The sequence below is a fragment of the Cololabis saira genome, chromosome 13, assembly GCF_033807715.1.
Source record: "Cololabis saira isolate AMF1-May2022 chromosome 13, fColSai1.1, whole genome shotgun sequence".
Classification (NCBI taxonomy): domain Eukaryota; kingdom Metazoa; phylum Chordata; class Actinopteri; order Beloniformes; family Belonidae; genus Cololabis; species Cololabis saira.
Genome location: NC_084599.1, coordinates 5,569,893 through 5,580,645, shown reverse-complemented (window position 1 = coordinate 5,580,645; position 10,753 = coordinate 5,569,893). Strand labels below are relative to the sequence as shown.

The 10,753-nt window shown below is 41.1% G+C and overlaps 1 protein-coding gene across 12 annotated transcripts in view; it reads left to right on the top strand.

The window, feature by feature from the left end:
• Positions 1-6,435: 6,435 nt before the first annotated feature.
• LOC133458001 (epidermal growth factor receptor substrate 15-like 1) overlaps positions 6,436-10,753 on the top strand; it is a 76,773-nt gene continuing 72,455 nt past the window's right edge. For all 12 annotated transcript variants that reach the window (XM_061737446.1, XM_061737444.1, XM_061737442.1 and 9 more), the window contains exon 1: positions 6,436-6,500. In XM_061737446.1, coding sequence (XP_061593430.1) covers positions 6,474-6,500 — 27 coding nt within the window. In that variant the 5' untranslated portion in view covers positions 6,436-6,473. The remainder of the gene's footprint in view (positions 6,501-10,753) is intronic.

Genomic DNA, 10,753 nt, shown 5'->3' with positions numbered 1-10,753 from the left:
CGTCTTTCCTGTAGGAACTGGTTCCCACACTGCAAAAACTCCAAATCTTAAGAATATTTGTCTTATTTCTAGTTAAAATGTCTCATTTTTAGTCAAAAAAATCTCATTTCACTTAAAACAAGACTCATCACTGGAAAAAAAAACAACAATTTTCACCTGTAGTAGATTTTTTACTTAAAGAAGTAGAAAAATCTGCCAGTGGAACAAGATTTTTTTTGCTTGTAATAAGAAGATAAATCTTGTCCCACTGGCAGATTTTTCTACTTATTTCAAGTGAAAATTTACTTGAAACAGGTGAAAATTGTCAAATAAGTTATTTTTTCTTTATTTTTATTCTTGTTTTAAGTGTATTGAGATTTTTTGACTAAAAATGAGACACTTTAACTAGAAATAAGACAAATATTCTTGGTAAGATTTTGAGGTTTTTTTTTGCAGTACAGTCGTGATGTGGCAGGTCAGCAACAGGAGCTGGTTCTTCACAGAGTTCACATCTCTTAAGTGGAAATCATGTAGGCTTGAGTAGTTGCAGGAGCAGAAATGAACAAGATGAAGGAGGTTCTGGCAGCTGTTGCTGCTGAAGACGATGATGTTGTTGCAGAAACCTGCCGCTCCGTGGCCTCTGCTGCTTGTTATCGCAGATGAAGCAGTTGTGTGTTTGTTTGAGTTTCTTTAACTGTGTAAATGTAATGTTTGAGGACGGATCAAAGCCCTCAGACCATCTGCATCTTGCCCTGCATCTTCAGCACTTGTCCTGAGAAGTTGTGCCCTCCCTCCTGTGCACCTCAGGACTGGGGCTTGTTTCTAGTTTCACCTGTGTCTCTGGTGCCGGGCTGAAGGAACTGCTGCACGCTCCAAACCCAGAACAAACAGGTGCTCTTCAGCATGTGCTTAGCCGTTTCAGTGTTTTCTCCTCGCTCACGTGTTTGTTCTGCGTTTGAGGTGCTGAAGGAACTTAACTGTGACGCTGGCGAGTTGTAGGATTGGAGAAACTGCAGCGCTGCCAAAGGAACGGTGAAACTGCTGCACTTCTCAGATTATCTGCTGGTTAACTTCACGTTGTGTTCTTCTTTCGTTTGGATTAAACAACGATGGACTGCAACCTGAAACCCATCAGTTTTGTTGTGGTTGTGTTTTTGTTTTCAACGGTGTGTAAAATAAATAAATAAAATGAAATGAAATGCTTTTACAAAATCCGATGAGCCGAGTCAGTTCACTGCAAGTACATGACTTGTTTTTTTTTTACTCTAGAAGTTAATAAAATACTTGCAGACACACCTGCACATACAGTAATACCCAGTACTCGAGTTGTAAAAAACAATCAGGGGGGATGGTGGATTTGATCATATGGGAACAGATAATTTGTGCTGATTACAAATAATATAATATATTACAAATAATAGCAGTGACCAAAACAGCTGCAGAAATACTGCAGGAATGACATAGCAGCAGTTAAATGCAGCCTTCTGTAAGCTTTAAATATCCACTGGGCTTACATCAAATACATCAAAACACAACAATAAAAAACACTTTTCTGAACTTATCAATATGACTCTGTCCTTCACAGGATAAGTAACATGGATCACTGCAAAAACTCACAATCTTAACAAGAATATTTGTCTTATTTCTAGTTAAAATGTCTCATTTTAGTAAAAAAATCTCAATACACTTAAGACAAGACTCATCAATGGAAAAAACAACAGTTTTCACCTGTTTCAAGTAGATTTTCACTTGAAATAAGTAAAAAAAATCTGCCAGTGGAACAAGATTTTTTTTGCTTGTAATAAGAAGATAAATCTTGTCCCACTGGCAGATTTTTCTACTTATTTCAAGTGAAAATTTACTTGAAACAGATGAAAATTGTCAGCTAAGTTATTTTTCTGGTGATGACTCTAAATGTTGAAATAGCAGTAAAACCACATTCATTGATGAAATGACATAAGGGATGGAAAGGAGGGATGGCAGTTTTACAGGGGGGTGATTTGGACCGTTTTTATTTCAGGGGGGATGCTGCCTGGTTCCTGCAGGCTGGTTCCTGCAGGCTGGTTCCTGCAGGCTGGTTCCTGCAGGCTGGTTCCTGCAGGCTGGTTCCTGCAGGCTGGTTCCTGCAGGCTGGTTCCTGCAGGCTGGTTCCTGCAGGCTGGTTTGTTTCAAACCGGCCGACAGCGGTACAACTAACAGCACCAGGATCCACATTATCTTTAAAATAATAAGATTATGTTCTGTTTGGTCTTCACAGTTTACAAGTCAAGTTCCCTGAAAGTGCTAAATGACAACGGTTAGCGGGTAACACCATAGACTGAAATGCAGCTGTCACTCAAAAACCATTAATACATACATTTACGGCATAAAATAAATCTAAATCTGGAAACCAGATCTCTTTTTTATACAAGGTTGTTCTGTAAAGTTGGACATTTTAACATGGAGGTCAAAGAATGAGTCGTTTTTGGAAGCAGCCCTAGCGGTCAGTAGCAGCACTGCACCCTCTGGCACATCTAGGAACATGTCACTTTACCAACGTGGATGGAGCTTCTTGCATAAAACATGAAGTGGCTCTGGTTCTGACACGCGATCTTTAATCGTCATAATGCAGAGAGGACCAAATGAAAACACTGAAATTATCCTGGGAACTCACGATGGCAGAATGAAGACTCAGAAACCTGAAGATGTGGACGTGAAGAGGGCGTGGAGAGGTTGAACACCGTTACCAGATCCCAGAGGGATCCGCTGGAAGCTTCTGATCAGGAACACGCCTGTGGACAGACACATCTCTTTCTTTTTTCTTTTTTTTGTCTTTCAAGTGTGTTTTATTAGAGCACATTAAAATACAGTTACAAATTTACAGTATACACACATCAGTGTGCATAGAGTACAGGTCATAGTGCACTTGTTCTTAGAACATAATAAATGAAGAAACTGATATAAAATGTGGAATGCAAAATACAAAGAAAGAAAAATAGCTAAGAATAACAATAGATTAATAAATGAATAAATAAAAATATAAAAAAATAAAGGTAAAAATACATAAACAGCCCCCCCCCCGGCCAGTTTTACTCTTCCGTCTGTTCACTCCTTTGTTAATGTGAAGGGGAAATGTCAGTTTCTGATAGGAGGTGTGAGATTATGAATGACGGGGACCACATTTTTTCAAAGTAAGTGAGTTTATCCAGAAGAGTATTATTCTCTCTAAGTGCAGTGTGTTAGTGAGGTCACTGAGCCACATCTTTCTGGTGGGTACATCTTTTTTCTTCCAATGCATGAGAAATAACTTTTTTCCAATAAAAAGACTATAGGAGAGGAAACATTGTTGGAAGTTGCTTAACTTTATAACATCATCTGATGTTCCTAAAGTAATAAAGAATGGCTGGGTCTCTCCAGACACATCTGTGGTGTGATGGAGGTTCAGCACCTTGGAGAGCTCAGCTCCAGCACGTTTCTCTCTGTGGAGACGAGACGACAAACCTCCTCCCGGTCAGACAGGACAATCGCTTTCCAGCATGAATGGATGGAAACTGCTGCTGCAGCCAGAGAGGCAGGATCCTTCTCTGTTTTTCATCCTCATGTTTTAAAGAATTTAAAGTAATAGTGTCGAGAAGTAAATGAAATACTGGCTTTTCAGGAGTCTAGCTTAAACTGTGATCCTCATTTACTAATGAGCTACCGATTACATTAAATAGTATGTTTATTTCAGTTTATATGTCTACAGTCCTGTGCAAAAGTTAGTTAACCCGTTTTTAATAGTATGTTTATAGAAAACATAATAAAAACCATCTGATTCTTGTGGCAATTACAATCTCAGTCAGAAAACATAACGCCTTTTTTCACTGTACCATTGTTTTTTTTTTTTAAATCTATTGATTTATTCTTTTCCAAAAATAAAGCAATACATAAATAAATAAATAAATAACTAAAACACGCACAAAACAAAAGATGTGCAATACTGAGAACCCCCATGATTCAACTGGTTGTAGAACCACCTTTTAGCACCAATAAATTGAAGTACCGGTAGTCTTTGGGATCATTTCCTCTCACATGACTCAATTTAAAAAAAAAAAAGCAGACAGAAACTCCGACACGTCCTCACATTTATCACCAGAAGACTAGTCTACAGAGTTCATGGTCCCCTCAATGAGGGACAGGTGTCCAGGTCCCCCCCATCATCACTCCACCAATGAATTTCAAAATTAAAAGAAAAGAAAAGAAGGAGAAGACAAAATAACATAAAATAGATACAACACAAACAACCAATAAACAAGATCAGGTATAATTTACCGGTCAATGATCCATGAACAGCCATGAATGCAGGCAGTTATATTCGTATCGTATATAATCCATCCCACAAAGAACAAAATAACAATCGAAGAAATACATATGGAAGGTAAATCTTTCTCCTTGAAACTCTTTAAAAAAAAACTTGAGCGCACATATATATATATATATATATATATACATGTGACGTACAGGACTGTCTCAGAAAATTAGAATATTGTGATAAAGTCCATTTTCTGTAATGCAAAAATGTCATACATTCTGGATTCATTACAAATCAACTGAAATATTGCAAACCTTTTATTATTTTAATATTGCTGATCATGGCTTACAGCTTAAGAAAACTCAAATATCCTATCTCAAAAAATTAGAATATTCTGGGAATCTTAACCTTAAACTGTGAGTCATAATCAGCAATATTTAAATAATAAAAGGCTTGCAATATTTCAGTTGATTTGTAATGAATCCAGAATGTATGACATTTTTGTTTTTTTAATTGCATTACAGAAAATAAAGAACCATATAGACAGGGTTTCTGGCACAATGTCATATGGACAGATGAGACTAAAGTGGACTCTTAATGTCAAAAACCATGTTGAAGAAAACCGAACAGACAGAAACCCCTCACAATCACAAAGTTTTTGAAAGACATGGTCAAAGTCCAGAGCCAAACGTAGTTGACCTTCAGAGAGCTGTGTGGATGGGAATGACTGAGATACTCCATGAACTGAAGCAACGTTTTCATCTATAAAAAAGGTTAAAAAAGGACAGTTCAGAGTGGAACGTCACATTATGATTCTTTTTTTACCGTTCATTCAGAGAGTATTTTCACTTTTTGTTTTATTGCCTGTTTACTAAACACTAACTATAGGCTTTACTAAACAGAAAGGTTTTAAGTTTAGTTTTAAAGGTGGAGGTGGTGTCAGCCTCCTTAACCCAGATTGGAAGTTGGTTCCAAAGTAATGGTGCCTGATAGCAGAACGCCCGCCCTCCAAATCTACATTTAGATACTACGAGTAAACCTGCACTCTGAGAGCGGAGAGCTCTGCCAGGAACATAAGGCACTAACTAACATAAGGCACTAATTAGGTGCGTGTGATATTGTACATTGATGATTTTCTGTTTCTGGTGTCTTATAATCCTGTAAGGGATGGGTCTTCGGACATGACACAAAAATAAAATTCATTCATTCATTCATTCATTCATTCATTCATACACACATATACAGTACATAAACATGCCTATGTGTATTATACCTTAGTTTTATATGTATTAATCATTTTTTATTTATTGAATTGTAATAATGTGCTACACATTTTCATTTCTGTATCTAAGCCACAGTTTAACTCCTGTCCCTTTCACACAGACATAAACAGTCCATTAATTTCCCAGGTTATTGTGTTCATGTGTGTATTGTAGTAGCTAACAGCAATCCCTGTGTATTATTGTTATTATTGTAGTAGTAAACAGTAATATTATTGTGTATTAATATAGTAGTTGTTAACAGTAATTCCCCGTGTATTATTATTATTATTGTAGTTGTTAACAGTAATTCCCCGTGTATTATTATTATTATTGTAGTAGTAGTTAACAGTAATTCCCTGTGTATTATTATTATTATTATTATAGTAGTTAACAGTAATTCCCTGTGTATTATTATTATTATAGTAGTTAACAGTAATTCCCTGTGTATTATTATTATTATAGTTGTTGTAGTTAACAGTAATTCCCTGTGTATTATTACTTTTATAGTAGTTAACAGTAATTCCCTGTGTATTATTATTATTATTAGTAGTTAACAGTAATTCCCTGTGTATTATTATTATTATAGTTGTTGTAGTTAACAGTAATTCCCCGTGTATTATTATTATTATAGTAGTTAACAGTAATATTATTGTGTATTAATATAGTAGTAGTTAACAGTAATATTATTGTGTATTAATATAGTAGTAGTTAACAGTAATATTATTGTGTATTAATATAGTAGTAGTTAACAGTAATATTATTGTGTATTAATATAGTAGTAGTTAACAGTAATATTATTGTGTATTAATATAGTAGTTGTTAACAGTAATATTATTGTGTATTAATATAGTAGTTGTTAACAGTAATCCCCGGCCACCAGCCCCCGGGAGCAGCTCCACTTCCGTCCAGCAGGGGGCGCGTCCCCGCGGAGGAGGAGGCGCGTTCCCGCAGCAACAGGGAAGATGGCAGCCGTCCCGTCTCTGACCCAGGTAAAGGTGCTGTTCTACCCCGGACAGGGCCCGCGGGGCCCGGGGGGCCTCGGTCCGCGGGGGGAGCCCCGCCGCTCCGCCGCCCCGCCGCGGACCCCCCGCTCCGCCCGGGCCCGGACCAGAACCAGCCGCTCGGCCGCGCGCCGCGCGTCCCCGAGGCCCGGACCGTTATAGCGGAGCGGCGGCTCGGGGACCGCGGTGTAGGGGGGGAGGCTGGACCCGGGGGGGGCAGGGCGGGGGGACGGGGGGGACGGAGCCGCGGAGCCGGTACTGGTACCGGGACAGACCTGCAGCAGCAGCTAGCATGGGGGGGACCAGCAGAACCGCTAGCCCTGACGTCATTAGGGCTGGGGGCGTGACGTCACCAGGGAGGGGGCGTGACGTCATCCAGAGGGGTCGTAGGGGCTTCATAAAGCTACTGCAGGTAGCATGTGATCATGTGATCATGCTCCTGATTAAAGGGACCTATTATGGCATCTAATGTCTATTTTAAAAAGGCCTTGAATGTCTTAAAAACAAGCTTTTGATTGTTTTTTCTACATAAATTAGAAATTCAGCCTCTGGGCCATGTCTTTATCTTCCCATTCTCTAACCTCATTATCTATGCAGGATTCTGAGTGGGCGGGGCTATGATAATGAGGCTCTGTGCTGATTGGCTGCCTGAATGACCCGATACACCGCTACGAAAAAATGGAGGAAGCTCCGGCCGGCGGAGTTAAGCCTGAATTATGGTTCTGTGTTAAATCGACGCAGAGCCTACGGCGTAGGGTACACAGCGACGCGCACCGTACCCTACGCCGTACCCTACACCGTACCCTACGCCGTACCCTACGCCGTACCCTACGTACGCAGTAGGCTCTGTGTTGGTGTAACGCGGAACCATAATTCAGGCTTAATGCGATGCGAGCGTCGGCGACAAAATCAATTCCATTGCTTTATTTTCTATTGGACTGTCCTAACTGGCCGTTTTGAGCTGAACATTTGTCGGACGCCCTGCTTCTATTTTCTTCCTGTCGCTCGCGTTGAAAGCCGGTTGAAAGCCGGTTGAAAGCGCTGTAGGAAACAGTCATGATGAGGAACGGCTGATCCAGTTAGTTGAAATGAGAAGTTATCTCTATGATTCCTCCTCATTTCACTACAAAAACCTCAATAAAGTGGCAGCTGCTGGAGGGAGATGGACAGAGAGCGTCTGATGTCACGCAGTGCTATGATAGTCGGACGCTCATGCAGTTACACGGTTTTATAGTTGTGGGCGTGGTTTGCATTTTGGTTACGTAACGGAAATCAGCAGAATCTTATTGGCTTGTAGATCCACATCACACTGGACGGCTCATCCGGGCGGCTGTACAGACACTAGGAATCTGGTTTCTTTCCTCCTTCTCTGAGTTGGCAGGCTGAGGGGAGACCACTTTATATATGTTAAAGCAAGAAAAAACCTGTTTTTCAGAATAGGTCTCCTTTAAAGTGAAACAAGAACGGCAGTAAATCTTGATTTCAAATCACAGTAACAGAAAAGTCCATAGACGTTATAAGAACCGAATAAAACAAACAGCATCTGCATCTAGGACCAGCAGAGCTGAAACCAGGACTAGTAGAACTGAAACCAGGACCAGCAGAGCTGAAAGCAGGACTAGGAGAACTGAAACCAGGACCAGCAGAGCTGAAACCAGGACTAGTAGAACTGAAACCAGGACCAGCAGAGCTGAAAGCAGGACTAGGAGAACTGAAACCAGGACTAGTAGAACTGAAACCAGGACTAGTAGAACTGAAACCAGGACTAGTAGAACTGAAACCAGGACTAGTAGAACTGAAACCAGGACTAGTAGATCTGAAACCAGGACTAGTAGAACTGAAACCAGGACTAGTAGAACTGAAACCAGGACTAGTAGAACTGAAACCAGGACTAGTAGAACTGAAACCAGGACTAGTAGAACTGAAACCAGGACTAGTAGATCTGAGACCAGGACTAGTAGAACTGAAACCAGGACCAGCAGAGCTGAAAGCAGGACTAGTAGAACTGAAACCAGGACCAGCAGAGCTGAAACCAGGACTAGTAGAACTGAAACCAGGACCAGCAGAGCTGAAAGCAGGACTAGGAGAACTGAAACCAGGACTAGTAGAACTGAAACCAGGACTAGTAGAACTGAAACCAGGACTAGTAGAACTGAAACCAGGACTAGTAGAACTGAAACCAGGACTAGTAGATCTGAAACCAGGACTAGTAGAACTGAAACCAGGACTAGTAGAACTGAAACCAGGACTAGTAGAACTGAAACCAGGACTAGTAGAACTGAAACCAGGACTAGTAGAACTGAAACCAGGACTAGTAGAACTGAAACCAGGACTAGTAGATCTGAGACCAGGACTAGTAGAACTGAAACCAGGACTAGTAGAACTGAAACCAGGACTAGTAGAACTGAAACCAGGACTAGTAGAACTGAAACCAGGACTAGTAGAACTGAAACCAGGACTAGTAGAACTGAAACCAGGACTAGTAGATCTGAAACCAGGACTAGTAGAGCTGAAAGCAGGACTAGTAGAACTGAAACCAGGACTAGTAGAACTGAAACCAGGACCAGCAGAGCTGAAAGCAGGACTAGTGGAGCTGAAACCAGGACTAGTAGATCTGAAACCAGGACTAGTAACTGAAACCAGGACTAGTAGAACTGAAACCAGGACTAGTAGAGCTGAAACCAGGACTAGTAGAAACCAGGACTAGTAGATCTGAAACCAGGACTAGTAGAGCTGAAAGCAGGACTAGTAGAACTGAAACCAGGACTAGTAGACCTGAAACCAGGACTAGTAGAACTGAAACCAGGACTAGTAGAACTGAAACCAGGACTAGTAGAAACCAGGACTAGTAGAACTGAAACCAGGACTAGTAGAACTGAAACCAGGACTAGTAGAAACCAGGACTAGTAGATCTGAAACCAGGACTAGTAGATCTGAAACCAGGACTAGTAGAGCTGAAACCAGGACTAGTAGAACTGAAACCAGGACTAGTAGAACTGAAACCAGGACTAGTAGAACTGAAACCAGGACTAGTAGATCTGAAACCAGGACTAGTAGAACTGAAACCAGGACTAGTAGAACTGAAACCAGGACTAGTAGAACTGAAACCAGGACTAGTAGATCTGAAACCAGGACTAGTAGAACTGAAACCAGGACTAGTAGAACTGAAACCAGGACTAGTAGAACTGAAACCAGGACTAGTAGAACTGAAACCAGGACTAGTAGAACTGAAACCAGGACTAGTAGAACTGAAACCAGGACTAGTAGATCTGAGACCAGGACTAGTAGAACTGAAACCAGGACTAGTAGAACTGAAACCAGGACTAGTAGAACTGAAACCAGGACTAGTAGAACTGAAACCAGGACTAGTAGAACTGAAACCAGGACTAGTAGATCTGAAACCAGGACTAGTAGAGCTGAAAGCAGGACTAGTAGAACTGAAACCAGGACCAGCAGAGCTGAAAGCAGGACTAGTGGAGCTGAAACCAGGACTAGTAGAACTGAAACCAGGACTAGTAGAACTGAAACCAGGACTAGTAGAACTGAAACCAGGACCAGCAGAGCTGAAAGCAGGACTAGTGGAGCTGAAACCAGGACTAGTAGATCTGAAACCAGGACTAGTAACTGAAACCAGGACTAGTAGAACTGAAACCAGGACTAGTAGAACTGAAACCAGGACTAGTAGAGCTGAAAGCAGGACTAGTAGATCTGAAACCAGGACTAGTAGAGCTGAAAGCAGGACTAGTAGAACTGAAACCAGGACTAGTAGACCTGAAACCAGGACTAGTAGAACTGAAACCAGGACTAGTAGAACTGAAACCAGGACTAGTAGAAACCAGGACTAGTAGAACTGAAACCAGGACTAGTAGAACTGAAACCAGGACTAGTAGAAACCAGGACTAGTAGATCTGAAACCAGGACTAGTAGATCTGAAACCAGGACTAGTAGAGCTGAAACCAGGACTAGTAGATCTGAAACCTGGACTAGCAGAAATGAAACCAGGACTATCAGACCTAAAACCAGGACTAGCAGAGCTCCAGTGGTCCCCAGGCCTGATGCAGCAGCGTTAGACCCCCTGTAGTCGGTCTAGCCTATCAGCATCACTGATACTGTGTAGGTTCCAGCGACTTCCACAATATCCTCCGTTACTTCTTGCTCCTTCACTTGATAATAATAATAATAATACAGACCTACTGCTGAGCACTTTCAGCTGACACTTGCATTGTACACATTGCCTGCTC